General features: G+C 42.1%; 2 protein-coding genes across 2 annotated transcripts in view; one reads left to right on the top strand and one right to left on the bottom strand.

Annotated features, from left to right (window-relative positions):
• Positions 1-17261, bottom strand: part of pcxb (pyruvate carboxylase b) — a 332441-nt gene that overhangs the window by 105060 nt on the left and 210120 nt on the right. The window lies entirely within an intron of this gene.
• The window catches only part of LOC308402594 (leucine-rich repeat and fibronectin type-III domain-containing protein 4), a 36798-nt gene that overhangs the window by 3037 nt on the left and 16500 nt on the right, over positions 1-17261 (top strand). Inside the window, exons 3-4 of the mRNA XM_080891554.1 lie at positions 15021-15629; positions 15717-15879. Coding sequence (XP_080747680.1) covers positions 15047-15629; positions 15717-15879 — 746 coding nt within the window. The 5' untranslated portion in view covers positions 15021-15046. The remainder of the gene's footprint in view (positions 1-15020; positions 15630-15716; positions 15880-17261) is intronic.

Below are 17261 nucleotides of genomic sequence, written 5' to 3'. Positions count from 1 at the left end.
GTAAATAGTGATGTGCGGAGATGGAAAAAGGAAAGGGAGGGGTGGCACATGATAGTGGTGGTGGGTATTGAAGGCTAAGAGAGGTCAGATGGAAGGATGGCAGAGGGTGAGTTATAATCAGTGACAGACTGTCATGTGACAAGGAAAAAACAATGAGTGGAAGAAGTAGGGAAGGATACACAGTGACGTGATGAAGGTCTTATGGTAACAGTGAAAAAGCAAAGAAATGGAAGGATCAAGATGAGCACAGTGTTGTATAATCGAGATTTCAGAAGCAAGAAACTACATTAAAATGAAGGCAGTGGGGGGAAAAAAGACCTGAGATGAGTGACTAGATAATAAAGTTAGAAAGAGACACATCCAGGCTAGAATACATGAATGAGGATTGACTGGGTAGGAATTAAAAATAGAAAAACAGATGAGAAGAAATAATTAACAGTGACAGATGGTCATCATTATGTTGCTTTCTACTGTTACCATTGGCTACAATTAGCCTTGCATGGCCCCAAAAACTCTGTTAAAGATCACTAACACCAGTAATGAACTATTTGGAGATATAACTAGGAGGGGAATACAACGTACCATAGGGCTTTTCCATGTAAAAAGACGAGCCAATTATCGAGTACCGGCTTATAGGAAGTGAAAAATCTACCTTAGAGGAACATTAATTATCCCAGAAACAAACGAGATTCAGCTTAAAACAATACGGCACATGTGAACAATAAGCTTTCTGAATAACCAAGACAGGGCTCATTATTTGCTCCGTTGATAGTTTACAGTTTTGACTCCCGCTTTGAACGGGGGCACAGCTAATGCAGAAGAAATGACGACTAACTCCTTTTGAAGTGCAACAAAGAGGCTGTTTGGTTTCTATTAAGCAAATCATCAATCTATAATTGGCTCTGCTCTCCTGCTACTGAGTTTCATAAGAATGCAGAGCAGGTAAGTGTCATTTGACTCAAACAGTGAAATAAAAGCAGAATAAAAGAACAATTTCTCAATTATGTTGTTAATGCTCCACGTGGCTTCTTGTTACCGATGGTGCCTGCCCGTCATTCTCAGGCAACAGTAAGGCAGGTGAACAGATGGGGCACTTGCTGTTCAAAATACAAGACTTGCCAAGATAAACAAACCAAATGTGTGTATATATTATATTATATATATTTATTAACTGATGGGTTACCGGGCAGTGTTGGTTGTGTGCTAGTTAGTGTGATCTAGCTCAAACAACATGCAAATCCAGACATTTTTGCAGTATGAACTGCATCTGGCCTGTGAATTAAGACTAGGCTGGGTGATTATAATTATACTAGCATACTACAAGTCTGATATGCTAATAATTACATTAAACTTGCTCTCATGCATTTTTTAATCTTTAGAAATGGTAAAAATACCCCAGAAAAGCCAGCTAAACGTAGATTAGAGCCCATTACTAAATACTTATGCACACCACTTCAATATAGCAAAAAGTCAAACTTGGTTATGGTGACAGGACAGTAGCTGGTCGCGGGGCGAGGCCTCACTGAACAGCTGATTAATGAACAAAGAGCCAAAAGGAGGATGAGGGACCCAAATAAGTGGAAAAGTCATGAACATTAATGATAATTACATGAAACAAAAAAAAAAGGCACGATTAAACATCAAAGATCATAACCTATGATGGATGTAGGATGTCCCACACCTGCTTGATTTAACCAACTTTCCATCAAGGAGAGAAGTGGAAAGTTTGAAACCCTGAAACAAGGGAAACGCGGTTACTGTCAGGAGGATGGCACTTGATGGATGAATGGACGAAAGAGGGGATGACAAACGGTGAAGGGAGAGACGTGAAAAGCTGAGCTGTTAAGGAATAGTGGGAGGATCAAAGGATGAGGCATCAGGCCGCTGTCGGGATCAGGGATCAGAGCGGCAGATGATGGACAGAGAGGTACAGAACGATAGTGTGATGAAGAGGCGTAATTACAACACTGTTTAAGATAGGGAGGAACACTCGGAGGATGTAGAGAGACTGAGTAATGAAGAATGAAAAGGCGAGCGATGACACTTGAGAGGTAGATGATAAGAGAGCGTGGGGATAAGGGAATAGAGGAATAACAATGTCTGAGAAGAAAAACTGCACTAATAAAACAGAGACACAAGGAGGAGGGGGTGTGTGAACGAATGGAATCAATCCGATGGGACTGAATGATAAAAGATTGAGTAATTAGACAGTTGGTAGTCGAACGTAGATTTGTAGGATGTAATGATAGCAACGAAAGGATGACAAAAAAAAAGGATGAAAGTCAAAAGATGTCAAATGACGGAAGGAAGTGTGAAGATAAAAGTAGAGAATGATTGAAGGAGCAAAAGAAAGTTACCAAGAGGTTACCCGTAAAGAGGTGGAAGGAGCGAGCAAACGTGCTGTACAGAAAGTAAGGAAAGACACGGGGATGAAAGTATGAGTAATTAAACTGTTGACAGTCTGTTTAGGCACAGCAGGTGCCTGATGAGCAGAACAAACCGTAACCACGGCAACCACTGGAGACAGATGGAGGGGTGGGTTTTGGGGACGGAGATATCCAGGAGATGGGAGAAATGGGGGAAAGTCGAGTGTGAACGTGAGGAAACTTGGGGGAGGGGTTAAGTGTGGGGTCGGAGATGTGGTGGAAATTAAGACTTCACGCAGCAATCGTATTTAAAGAGAAGTAGAAACTACAGCTAGAGACGAACACTGTTATCTGTGCTCTCTTCATCCAGTTCTGTGTTTTATTCTGCCACAGAACGATCTCTTATCCTTCTAGAGATTAGAGAACATGATGAGCACACCTCCATTATCAAAAAGCAGCTACGCTGAACTTGATGTCCTTTGTAGTGGCAAAACACACTGCAAATATAAGATGGTCAGGTCAGTGTGCTCCAACAAGCTCCATCAGGCCTGACCCATTTAGTCCTGACCAAAACAGTGAGCAACAAAGAGAAGGGTCAGCTCAAAAATCACATAAAGGACACACACAAAGGAGAAACACGAATTAGAAAACAATAATAAAATTTATGGTTTCTGCAGCGTTTTATAAACACCTAGAACTAGATCCAATGAGTCCCAGCAGAATTTTGCAAATTAAGATTAGGAATTAACCCGCGTATCTGTGAAAGATTAGTCCACTCTAGCTAATACTGATCCAAATCTATGAAACTAAATGAGAAAATTAGGTTTATGTAATGTGATTCAGCTATGCAGACTGAGAATTGCTAACAAAATTTCACAGAGTACTTTTAAACTTATCAGGCTAACTTGCTAATCCTGCTTTGTGAAAACCCCCTCTAGAGATGGAGGAAGAGAGCAGATGGATTTACAGGAACAGCACAAAACTTTGATGTGTTCAATCCCATCAAAACTTTTCTCCAACGAGCCTAAAATGCAAGATGTTATGACCCCATTTAAACCTTTTATCGCATGTTCAGTCTGTAAAAAGGCAGAAAAAGAGTAGGAAATATGGGGTCATACTTCCAAAGCCTAAGCGGTTTGGCATTCTTGCTGGATAAATGACTGTTGATTGTCCCAGCACTATACCATACCAAGACAAATCAAAGGTGCCCTTCAATCTGTCAGGTCCACTGACTGATATTCTGGGTGCATTTACTCTTCGATGATTGATTTTAGGCTTTTCATGAGTTTAAAACCAAGAACTGAAAAAGAAAGTCTGGGCTTTTAAAGCACCGTCAGAGTCTTTTAGACTGCTGAGATGCACATTCTTCACATCGAGTTTAAATCCAAGCCCGACAAAGGCAAACATCATGACCATCAGTTTGGAAGTATGTCCCACAATTCTGCCAAACACGCTGGGAACAGCTTCCTGCCAAACCAGCACTACGTCTTCAGTTCACATGTGTTTGTCTGCATTACAAATATCACCAACAGATGCAGTTGGTTGTAGATGTTCAAGTGAATCATGGTGCAGAATGCAGCGTGGGTGATGACTATCAGAAGGAACCGGCTTGTACTTAGTTGGAAACACTTAAGTCTCACAGCAAAGCACGCAGCATTTCTGCATGTATCAGCACTGCTAAGCATTAGAATATGAGACGCAGTAATCAACAAACTCAAGGGAAACCAGTTTCCACTGCAGGCTCATTGCAGTGCAGCCTTGTTTTGTCTGCATTAGTATCACACACTGGGGGGAAAAAAGCTCTTTGTGGTGAGTTACATTGCAAGTTGTGATTCATAACAGCTAAAAGTGGCTTCAGATCAAACGCGCCTGATGCTAACGAGACTCGAGCAAGGAATCGCTTATATGCTACATGCTACATTTATGCCTCCTTCTGATTCTACTTGTGCTACCCATCTCTTATCACTGGCCTTTTGTCTTTCCTCATTTAAGTTCCCTTGGTTCAGAGAGGGCCATGAGAAAGATGGGTGACCACTAGAGCAATATAGAAAATCGAATGAGATAAAATAGAAAAAGGGTAGAAAAAGGAACAAACACATTAGTGAAGACAGTTTATTTTTTATAGAAGTGTGCGCCTGTGTGGAAGTGTTTGTGCGCCCGTCTGTGCAGCATTAATCAATACATCCATCACTGTGATGCAGAGGCCTGGCTGGCATGTCACTGACCTACTGTGCTGGATGCAGAACGCTGATTGGGTAACTGTTCTCTTACTCAGGATTTCCCCTCACTGAGCTGAAAAGCCTGCTGAATCACCAAACTGCCACATGCATACACACACGCGCGCGCGCTTTTCCACCAAGCTGCATCCCGTGGCGTCAGCCAATCAGGGTCCATATAATTGGCGCTGCAGGGTGTCTGACTGGTGGGGATGTTGACAGATCAGCAGTGGTGTGTTGGCACATCATTTGTAGACTTGTATTTGTACTGAATTTGTGGTTGATTAGCCTTATCGACGTAAACACGCACAGGTGCACACGCACAAAAGCATCCATTGATAATATGGTGCTGAAAGGCTGACATTAGGTTGGAGTTCGGATGGAAAGGCAATCAGATAACAAGCAGTCATCTGCTTATAGAGAAATAAGCACCAAAACAGGTCAATAAGGGACAATGAAGCTGAGCTTGAAAGTTAGAGAGACGAAGATGAAGAAAGAGCATCAGAAGGATTAAAAAAAATAAAAACAGGACAGGAAAATGCAAGCACATTATGTTCACGGTGAGTGGCAGGTCAGCTATTTTACACCACTTACATTACTGTGTGTCTGCAGGCAAATTTGTGGATGTAAACATAACCATATTTAAGTGGGTGCAAGTTTAGAAGTTCAAGAATGTGACTGAAGAAAAATAAACTAGGATTAGAAACTGAAGCAAGAGTTTCTCCTGGGTGACCCCTCTGTCTGCAAACTCAAATGCACACAATCAACCTTCACTAAAATCTTACAAATCAAGAAAGAGAATATCTACTGGTACCAGACTTAAGGGTAATAGGTGTCACACCACAGGTTAAGTCACTAATATTTAACAGCACATCACAATTAGAATATGGGAGCATTTTTTAGAAGCAGATAGCCAGATGAGCACAATAAATTTGAAGAATCTTTAACTTGCTTTCATCTACAATAAGGTGTTGAATGAGGAACATGCGTATGTTCACGTCCCTGTGAACATACGTGAACAGTATGTTGTTTTTCAGACCTTAAAAACACCTTTCTCAACTTTGAAAGTGACAACTTGGTCGCTGCAGAACAAAGCAAAGATTTCACAACCTCCTGCTTTAATTTTCAAGTTTCACATGTGTTGAGCTCGAGGCTCTTGACATCATGCAGCCATTTAATCCATCCTTTCCCCTAACGACCCCACTGATGTCATGTGACATCAGCAGCCTGCACTTGTTTTAACCTCGGCACGCTCGCACAAAGTGCTTTGCAGTGCGTTTCTCTTTCACCCACCTCCATGCATCTTGAAGTTCAGTGCCTTGCCCAAGGTCACATTTGTCAAAGCGTATGTGGCCATGTCTCAAACAACCAACTGTGCAATTAGTGGCCAACCCACTCTGCTACAAGAACCGTGTCCGCCCCGCAGTCCGTGTGATTCAATCACGGAGAAGTCTTAAAGAATGGCTCGTGGATGCCAACTGATGCAAACACAATTTCCTTCACAATCAGCGCAATATGGAATAGCATCAATGAGCATGTGGAAACACAGAGAGCGTCAGCTATTAATTACATGATTTTATTGGCTTACTTATTGTCATTGTGGAATTTAATTAGATCCTACTATGCTATTGCCATCTGGAGTAAGAAGTCATCAAAAGAGAAAAGCATTGAGCTGCTTCCCCCTATCAGCAGTATGACAGCTATCCTCCACAATGAAAAATTATTACTCTCCAAGTAGAAAAGACACTCTGGCACAGCAATGTAACCAAGTTATTTTCAGTGCTTTATGTCCCTTATTTGCTCAGCTGTCCCCGTGATCCAGCTGCTGAATCCATCTGTAAGATGTATAGAAAGAGACTGCTAGCATTTACAAAAGGATGTTCAAAACATAATGTTGAAGTCCTGCTTTGCATTCTGAGTGACAATGAAGCATTACAACGATTAAGAAAAGCTTCCCGGCGAAAAGAAATGCACACACAACACAAGCTGTGCTGGTACACTTCTATAATGGCCACAAATACCAGTAGGAAGAAAGTTCAGGCGGTGTATACGAGAGTTACATAACAAATCATAACGGCACCACTCCCCGTCCCTCTGTGCCAATGAAGTGCCAAAGAAAATCACTGTCACCTCTGTTGTTTGCCAATTCAATTTACCTCCCAGAAAATATAATCCCCAAGCTGTGCAGTTGTGTGGGCTTTCCAAGGGGAGGAAACTAAATTACAAACCCTCAGCAAATAATGGGTTATTGGCTGCCACAGTTATAACAACCTTAATGGTAATGACACTGTTAGAGAACTGGAAAGAAAGCCTCCAAAGCTATATGTTCATTTGATTGATGGAAGAGGAACAAAATAGCCAGATGGAGGTGCACATATGTGAGCCGTGACACCAAGTAGAGGCCTACTCGTTGCTGTGGTTCATCACGTCAGGTTTTCCTGCTCAGCCTCTCCGTGGTTCACCAATTCACAGCCAGCGCCAAATCAGAACAGCAGGGTTAACACCTGGTTTTTGGGATGTCTGGCACATCCTGCAGCCGAGCGCTTCCACATATTGCACGAAGGGAGGTCTGGCCACTGTGACAGCCACACTTCAAAAAGAATCACAGGTAACCGAGGTGGTTCAACTTTTATGACTTTTTAAGCAGTTTTTAACAAGCCACTCCAAGTTCATTAAAGACTGGGTTGCTTATCTATGCAAAGCTGATGCGAAGTGGCAGCTTTTATAAAGCCAAACTTCAAAGACTCCATCAATATTGCCATTTTTTTTCCTACTCCAAACACAGTGAGCGGAGAACAAGCAGAGTGGGTTGCTTTCTCTTAAGTGTTGCCATGTTTAAAGATTAGATAGTTTCAAGAGCTCCTGGCTTTTCATAAGGTACAGTAGCCAAAAGCACCCTACAACGCTAGAATCTCTCAGATCAAACACTCGTGTCTTCAAATTTTGTACAAATAAGAGTAAAAGCTCTTCAGATTGCTTAAGAAAAATCGCCAAAACCACCAGAGTTTTTATGATCTTCATGCAAGAACTGTGAAATGTGCCTCAGTGAGACAAAAACAAGGATAATATATGAGCCACTTAGTACATAAACTGATGGGAAATTTCACAGGAATGAAAAAACAAATAATTGAACCAAAAACCCAAATGAAAACACGTTAAATATCTGGCTATGAGACGTTCCAGGAATAGAAACAATTATTGAAATCAGGAAGGATTCCAACAGGAATTAGTGAGAGTGGGTATTGCATACAGATGAATATACGAGTACGTACACACACATTCATTTCTTCCTCTTTCAAATACAACAGAGGCTTGGGAGGAATTAGTTGAGTCGAGTATTTCATAAGAAGTGTATTATTTTGGAGTGCCACTGTGAAGAGACTGCAGTCTTTTTATTTTAAAGAGAACACACTTCACTTCTTTCACTCCTACTATTTACCTCAGGGGTTCTGTGAGCTTTCTTTCCTCCCCATCAGTACCCCCATCTGTATGGCAAAAAGATGAAAAGACCAAAAAAGGACTCCACACAAACGAGCATGTTTTTGTTCTTTCTTGAGAGGCCCATGCTTGACACAAAGATTAGGATTACACTGTAACTCCTGTTTGAAAGATAATGATCTTCACACTTCTCAGTCAGCCAAAGACCTGAAACAAATCTAAAGTTGGAGCGTTTGTAATCATCTCATTTTCTTTTGGGACAGCAGCCCGTAGTTTGCTTAGTTGGGTTACTAAATTCTACTCCTACAACAACAAAACAGCATTTAGAGAGGAAACAAAAAGACTACTTTCACATACTTGGCCTTTACTTTTAATTTTCTGACCTCAAGATGTGGTGCTTTAAATGTCCCATCCCAACTTATCTGTAATTTTCTTGACCACTAACCTCGTCACTCCTCCTTACCTCATCGCCTTTCACTCCCACTTCTCCCACCACTATCGTGACGGCGATGACATACAGAGTCGTTTTTAGCAGCTCTCCCTTCCTCTAATCAAATCCCGTCTTCCCTCCCTCATCCCTCTCTCTGACAGTGATGGATGGCGGCCTTCACCCGTTTATCGCCTTTACATATTTCTCTGCCCATCCGCTTAACGACACGCATTCACACACAATGACTTCATCCCCCTTTCTCTCCATTTTCCTCAAACTCTCCTCTTCCATCCCACTTTTCCTCCGCTCGTCACACAACTGGCTTCATTTTATCCCATCTTGCACCCTTCCCTCCTCCATCTTATGTACTCCATTTTTTTTTGCTTCCCACTTTCACTGTATTTCATGCTTTAGTCTCTCCTTACCTCTGCATTTGTTGTTTTTTTCCATATCCAATACAGTTACCCCGTCCCTGTGCTTTCTATACATACTAAAGAGGACCAAGTACGACAGAGGAGCGATAGTATCCAAAAGGATGAGTGGGCTTACAGTACACACGACTGCTGCAAGAAGAGGCTACGTGGGTGTTCTTTTGTTCCTTGCCTAGAGAGAGTGTGTGTCTATGTGTCGGCCTCCCTATAATTATGATTGTGTGGGAAGACTGTTTTGGTATGCTCGCAGTTGTTTCTGTATGCAAGTGCTCACCTAATATGAAGGGCCTGGATTATGAGTAAGAGTGCATGCTAGAAAGCCTTAGTGTAACCGAAAAAGAATTTGAATGCGAGCGAATGAAAGGCTGCCTCCATATTTGATCTCTGCATTTATGCTAGCGGAGCTTTTGCGTACTGTAACATCAAACAATGCAGCAGAGCTCAAGTGCATGCCAGCCATATGAATAGACAGTCAAATGATGCCGCTTTAAAACTTTCCATTCATTTCTACCTCCAAACTAAACGCCTTGCAGTCCAGCATTAACTGCTTAGTGGCAACGCGATGTCTGGCTGTCAGTGATTTCTGACTGAAGCCTGTTGAGACACCTATTCACAGCCCAATAAGATCTGTGGATTACTGTGCTTGTGATAAGTGGCTTCTGAGAGCAAATACAAATCCCCTTGTTTATAAACATTGCAACATTCCCTAAGTCGATTATGGGCTAATGGCATTTGCGAGTGCCAAAGTGGATTCGCGCACACACGCCAATCTGCAGATTTGGAAATATAATCACAAACCTACATGTGCAAACACACAGACACACATGGATTTTATTAACATTATTAATAGTGGCTGGCATTTAAAAGGCCCCGACATTAATAATGATCCACAGAAACCAAGGACAACAATGGACCAAGTGCATTAGGTCCAACATGTGAAAAACAAACTTCAAACAGACGCATTAGAGCTTTTACCACAAGTCATGCCTTAAGCTTATTTTAATTTGCATGGGTTCGGGTTCAACAGTATCACAGAAAAAACACTTAATGAAAATTCATCATTTTAAAGCCATTAGTGGCAACGCATTCAGCAGTGTTTGTCCTCACTAAGAGAAGCGGCACCCTCCAGGGCTTGTGGTGGGTGTTAAAACTGAAGCTTGCTGGAGTTGGGGTGAGGTCAGGTTCAGTCTCTTGGCACCGAGTTGTGCTCCAGAGCAGAGGGTACAGATCAGATCCTTCCATAGATGCTTTTAGCTCATGTTCTCACTCTCACTTTATGCAGCCTTTTTTGCTCTTGTCAACAGTCTGTTTCCTGCTCTCTGGACAGCTATGGGTTCACGCAGGGTCGTGCAAGAAGAGATTTCCCAAAATAGAGTAAAAAAAAACAAAAATACCTGCAAACAACAGATATGGTACACAAGCCTAAGAGCTTGGATGAGCTAGCAAATACACATGTACCTTCATATTAATAGTCTGTTGTTCATACTCCTCTTTGTCTAGTTTCCGGTGCATTTTTGTGCTCTTCTCTGTGATTTATTTCTTAATCATTAATCTTTTATCGACTGACCTCCTTGACTTTTTTTTTTGTCCCAAAAAGTGTCAAGTAGGCTTTGTCCCAGTGGGCTTTTGTCCTTATTGCTATATACTGCGATGTCTTGTTCTCTGTGCACGTGTGCCTGAGCGAGAGTGCAAAAAAGTGTGGGTGTGTTTGTGTTGACACACATAAGTGTGTCCCCGGCTTATTGCAAATTCAGCAGCAAACTCTTAAGAGCACAAGAAGACTTCCTAAGTGCAGACAAGTGTCACATTAATTCACAAACAGGAACACGCACTAGACAAGCATGGTGGGAGTTCATGTCTACAACCGTATATAGCAAGTGCAGATACTTACCTAGCTTATTTCAGTTACTGCACGCGCACACATGCCGTACTATAGCTTTCTGAGGCATCGGTACAAAGCGTTAGATAAGAATTTATTGATTCCCAGAGGGGAAAATCCAGTGTTACAAGAGTGTCACACACACAGACCAAAGAGACAAGGAAAGATAAGAGGGGGGAAGAACTGGAATCAAAAAAAGCTATATATTTGTATAACAGATGAACAGAGATAAATATCAGGCAAAAGCTATTTTCAACTAGTGGTTAAAAACTGAAAAAGTTAAGGTTAAGGCATTGCTGTAGGTTACATTATACGCAAGTGACAGTTACCCGATAGAACCAGGTAAGATTAGAAATGTAGGAAGTTGATTTGAGGGATTTATAAGCTGTGGCAAACATCTGAGTTGTATCATTTCAAACAAGAGGATTTGTTGAGTTTCACATCTGAAGATGTAATCTGGGTACCTTTTTGTGTGCAGATTTTGGAATCACAAATAAGAATGGGTCACCAGAGGTGTACTGGCTAAGGTCCAAAGGAGACTTTCTCAAATACAGTCAACTGTATGTCCTACACCGACTGTCACTAAAGGGAACACATGAATCAGAAGAAACACTCATCCTAGGCTGGAAGCAGCTATTAAATGCCATAGTGCATCAGGCATACTGCTGTGTCACTCTTTATTTTTTGCATAAATATGAAATTTAAAGAAAACTCCTCACAATTTAAAAAACTTAAAGTATTTACTTATTGGATTAACATGTTTACTACTTGCATCTTTATCACTGTTAAAGAGGGAAAAAGATGCAATGAGAGCATGGAAGAAGAAAAGAGTGAAAGAAAAAGAGCGAGAGTAAATGAATGGGACAGGGTGCTATCTATCTCTTTGGCTCTGATCGATCAGCAGCTGAGCAGATCAGTTACATCCAACTTGTGTGCCAGAAAGCTTCAATACTGCACTGCTCTGGTTGTAAATGAGATCTCCTCCATAACAGAGGAAGAGCACCAAATGAAGGAGAGAGTGAGACGCTGAGTGAGTAAGAAGAAAGAGAAATGACAGTTTGGGAGGGGAAGAAAGAAATCAAGAGAAAGCAGATGGAGAGAAGAGATGAGTGGGAAAGTTAGATAAATGAAGGGAGGGAGGAGAGAAATAGCGAGGAGGGAGGGAGGGAGCCTCTGAGACAGGCAGGGTGCAGCATATAATCATGTGTGGTTTGCAGGATCAGAGGGTGTGTGTTTGCATGTGTGGATAGTTTGTGACTGAAAGTTAGAGCAGCACTGGCAAGGAGACATGGAGGGCAGCAGAATCAGCAAGCGATAGGGAGACGAGACAAAATGACAGAGGAAGTGCTGCCGGAGAAGGTGGTGAGGTAGTGCTGTGACTGATAACATTGTCGTACTTGGGTTGCCTCAAGGGCAGACAAGACGGAGAGAAAGAAAAAGAGGGAATGAGACATAAAGAAAGAAAATGTGGTAATTTACAGAATAGCCAGAGGCAGAAAGATGGAAGGTGAGCAAGGATGCAGAAACAGGATAGGCAAAGATAACAAGGAAGACAACTGCAGGGAGAGGATAGAAGATGAGGAAACAAAGCCCGATCCCTGGAAATAGAGAAAGAAGAGGAGCGGTACAGTAAGAGAGAGGTGTGGGAGTGGACAGTGTGGGCAGGGAGGACACGAGGAGAAGGCTTTCACAAGGAGAAGAGGAGACAGAAGGTGGAAATTAAAAACAGAGTGAGAGTAAGGCCAGGAGAGTTATTAGATGACTGAGAAGAGCTAAGCAACGAGAGTAGAGGAGGAAAAAATGAATGAGACAGACAAAGGTCAAATGACGGTGTGGAGACAGATGCAGGACGCACAACAGAGGACTGCACGAGCATTACTGACATTCAGCATGCCGCAGGCAAACCAAGTGTTAGCAAAGCGTGGGGTAAAGCTGGTTTAGCGCCGATCGTATGAAGACACCACCTGACATTAGGGCTTTTCAGGGAACATGTCGGAGAAGACACATTTTTATGCAGTATTACACTTTGCCAGAGTATTGTCACATTTTAGTATGCATGGCTCCACAGGAGTGCAGGAGCAGTCGACTTCCAGCATCAACCTGCCCCAGGGACTGGCTGTCACTGCAGGCTTCCGTGCCTTTGTCCTCCTCCCCACACTCCCACCATCCCACTCTCTCCTGCTGCAAGCATTTTCATCCTTCCTTTTCTTTTTTTTGAAAATGATGACACTAGACATAAGGAAATAATCCCTGATATCATTGCTAAGCTGGAGAGCATCTTGGGAGTTTTATTTTTAGGCTGGGTTGAAAACGGTACAGAGTTCCTGGTAGTCATTGCAGCTTCCCAGAACAACCAAGAGGCACTCAAGTAGCAAAAAGCAATGTTTTCTAACTCTGCAGTCTATTGACGTACAACTGAACGGCTTGATGGGATGAGCAGAAAACCGGGCTCATGCCCAAACTGCATTGCTCTTGATAACTAATATCTCATTGGTTTAATGTGCTGCCCAAGCATCATGCTTCAACAGGAAACGCAGGATATTAAAGCAGCAATGGAACCATTCAATAAAGCAAAAAAGTAGTTCTTGCGTGATCTATACCACCTTTTTCATTCCTTCCCCTCAGCTTTTACCGAGAACATTTGAGATCCCAAGATTTAAAAAAAAAAAGTATATTCATTTCAGGCACTAGAGTTCTCATCTTCTCATTTACTCAATACAAAGTTATCATTCAAAAAGGAGACAGTGTAGCCTGGTCTAATATAGAGCTCACATTTTGGAAGCAGACCAAAACTACCATGTAGCAGTCTTGCTATCCGAGCTAGATTGCAAACGCTCCTCTAGTTTCAGGCAGAAAGAGTAAAGCCAGAATCTAATGGAAAATATTGAGCCGCAATTTGCGTCAACCTGTAAAGCCATCGTGATGCATAGTTATGCCTGGTCATTACTCAAAGTATTGGGTTGCACATACTGTATATCACCGTGTAATCATCACACTCTAGTTTCTGCACTGTCAGTTTACAGATTGCTTCATATGAAAATATCCCCATCGTTCTTCAGTGATGTTTTTGTGTCCGTCCGTGACTCACCATCTCATCTCCCCTCATCGCATCTCTGACTGTTATCAACCATCTCTGTCACTCTTTCTGCATCTAGGCTACAGTTGCTATAACAACTATTAGGCATGGCAATCAGTGGCTGTGACTCACTCCTATACCTTATCACTAAGCCACAATGTGTGCATTTACTGGCAAGATAAAGGCAGAGGGATGCCATTTCAAAGCCACAACACAAACAGAAGTGAGATTTTTAACACCGAACAAAACAGCTGACCCGCCCCTACAACCAAAAAGCCAATTAACAGCCAAACGGGGAGTCATTTGAGCCAATAATGTTACACTGACAGATGTCAGAGACACAGTGTATACGTTTTGAGTGCCTTTATTCACAAATAACCAGAATTTTCCAGAGATGCTTATCATGTTTGCAAGTATTTGTAACAGTGTGTGCCCAAGTGTAACCTGATGAATCAGAGCTTGTTGGGGGTTTTTTTTGCTTTAAAATAGTGACTGAATTATGGATCCTCTCCATACATTTAAAAAAAACAAGGCTGCAGAGTAGAACGACTTGCTTCTAGTACGACTGTACTGCCATACATACTGTATGTGTGAGACTTACAATGGGACCCTGGTGTGTTTAGTACTATGCCAGGCTTACCAACACCTGCATTGTGCTTTATTTGAGCTTTGCTGTGGAATCCAGGCTGATGGGCTGCTGACCCAATTTGATTCCCTGACCCATAGTGTTAAGAAAGGGTCCTATGATATAACAATAATCCACTCTAACATGTTTCTAGGTAACTGTTACTATGGGGACTGGCTGTGTTCAGTCTTTTGGGATGCTGTTGCTAGGCAATAAGCTACAGTGGCAAAGAGGTAGACAGGACAGAATATACATGTAAGCCAATTAAAAAAAAAAAAAAAAAAGCACACAGCAAGGGAGGCAACCATTTTTCAATACAGATTTTTTTAATGCTACAAAGCACCATGTAGGCACTAGTGTGAAGTGGTACTTGTTTAGAAGAGGCCTTGACCCACACAGGTATGGATGTGTGTAAAGCAAGCCCTTGCTTCACTTCTGTCTAGTCAGAGTAGGTGGAAGACAAAAAAACCAGACACACACATAGAAATACGACCAACTGTATGAGTTTAAAAACTATGTCTAATCTTTTCCCCCCCATCTGTTCTCTTTTTCTCTCCAGGTCTGTGAACAGCCAGGCGTTCTACCATGCCTGTCCCCCCACCCTTCAATCCCCGCAGACAAAAACACCTACCCCACACACACCACCCCGAAGACAGAGCAGAGGGCTCCGACTTCCCCTCCCTCTTCCCTCTGCCCAGTCTGTCCGTCTCTCTTCTGTCCCCTCTTTTTGTTTCATCTCTGTCAACTTCCTCCCATCTCATCCACTGCGCCTGTCCCAGGACTGCAAAGAGAACCCTCCCGGACTCTGTCCCTTTCCCAGTCTTTCACTGGCTGACTTTGGTCACATGCTGCCTGCTTCCTTCTCTAATTGGAGCAGGGGAGACGTGGGGTGTGGTCTCGGCCTGTCCTTTCCACTGCGTGTGTCGAAACCTTTCGGAGTCACTGAGCACGCTCTGTGCCGACAAAGGCCTCCTGTTCGTCCCACCGCATGTTGACCGGCGGACAGTTGAGCTGCGACTGGCCGATAACTTTATAACAGAAGTGGGCGGAAATGATTTTGTCAACATGACCGGATTGGTTGATCTGACACTGTCAAGGAACACCATCCACCTTATTAGACCAATGGCCTTTGCTGACCTGGAGAGTCTACGCTCTCTGCATCTGGATGGTGAGCAGTTATTTTATTCTCAGTGTTCAAGACTTGAATCAAATACACTACTTAAACGTGTTTTTACCCGTTTATTGTTTTATCCAGGTAATCGCTTGACAATACTCGGACCTAGAGACCTTGCAGGTTTGGTCAATCTGCAGCACCTGATTGTCAACAACAACCAGCTGATCAAGGTCTCCGTGCAGGCTTTCGATGACTTCTTGCTCACACTGGAAGACCTCGACTTATCTTACAATAACCTCAGGAGGTGAGTTTTTGCTTTTGTTGGGTATCACCCACGTGCACAGCACATCCAAGCCACAGACATTGTTCTTTAAGCAGAAATCATCAAAAATGGGGCCTGGAGCCAGACTTGCAACGTTTAAAAACGGCAGTGAAGTCCGTTGTTGATAGAGTTTCTCACTAAATTACTCCAAAAACTTGTACGTGTGAAGGTTTTGTGCCTTTCCACTGATCTCTCAATTGTTCATATGACGGTAAACTCAATGAATTAAGAAAAATAAACTATGAGATTATTTTTCTTGCAATATTTCAGGATGTTCATCCTCCTTGTAAATAGGTCATTCTTAAATAGATAGTATTTAACAAGAATACTTTATTTTGCACATTTTGAAGACATATCTCACATGGGTTTATGGTTACAAGTTTAAGTTTTAGGAAAACACCTTGTGCTACACAACTTAAAGGGGAAAAGAACCATATACTGTTGTTTTTCTTAGGCTGCATACAGTGGACTGAACGTGGCCCATGAACTAAATTGAGTTTGACATCCTTTGTGTCAAACTCAATTTAATTCATGAGCCAGCATACACTGACACACCCGTCTCTGTCAGTGTATCCTGCACACAAAATTTACACACAAATGCACAATGAAAACACTTGGCATATGAGGCAACGAAGAGAAGAAAGGGAAAGAAAAATGAAAGTCAATTTTGATGAGGTTCTAATTTTCTTTCACTTGGTCTGAGCTCACTCCACTGCCACCGTGTACACTGTTATAGCTGCTCTATACAGCTGAGTGCAGGGTGCAGTATTCTTCTCATGTCTATTTAGGACAATAGGGATTCAGCGTTACTTACCATTCCTCTGGTCTAAATGATAAGTCAGAACAATGATGATATTCTCTTTTAGACCTCTATTCTCTTCCTAGTGTCCCTCTGTGCTGATAAATTCAGCAGCATTGGGCTGTCAGTTCTGATTAAGATGTTTCATTTGTCTCCTCTAAAGCAGCTCTTTGGCCTTTCTCCAACCTCTAAAACCATAATCTAAACCATAAACATGGTCTAATTAACTATGCCTGGCACTTCTTTCCTCTTTCAGGCCTTTTGTCTAATCAAACTATTGTACAGATAAATGGAGGCCACCTGCTGTAACCATCAATGTTTACCAAATTGTTTTTGTAACTGATTAAAATCACTGAATACGTTTATTTAGTCAACTACAAAAAGAAAAGCATGCTTTGCACCCAATGAACTTTATTACTCAACAGCAAGGTGATTGTAAAGTTCAGTTCGGTGAACCTGGACACAAAAAAAGGTTAAAATCAGCAGGGCTGGTGTGACTGACGCCAAAAAATAAATGCTTCGTATTTTTCCTATTTTGCTAGTTCCAGACATTTCATTTGGATTC

The sequence above is a fragment of the Rhamphochromis sp. 'chilingali' genome (assembly GCF_963969265.1).
Source record: "Rhamphochromis sp. 'chilingali' genome assembly, chromosome: 1".
In the NCBI taxonomy this organism is placed as follows: domain Eukaryota; kingdom Metazoa; phylum Chordata; class Actinopteri; order Cichliformes; family Cichlidae; genus Rhamphochromis; species Rhamphochromis sp. 'chilingali'.
Note: the sequence above shows the minus strand (reverse complement) of the source record. Positions and strands in the feature narration are given on the sequence as shown.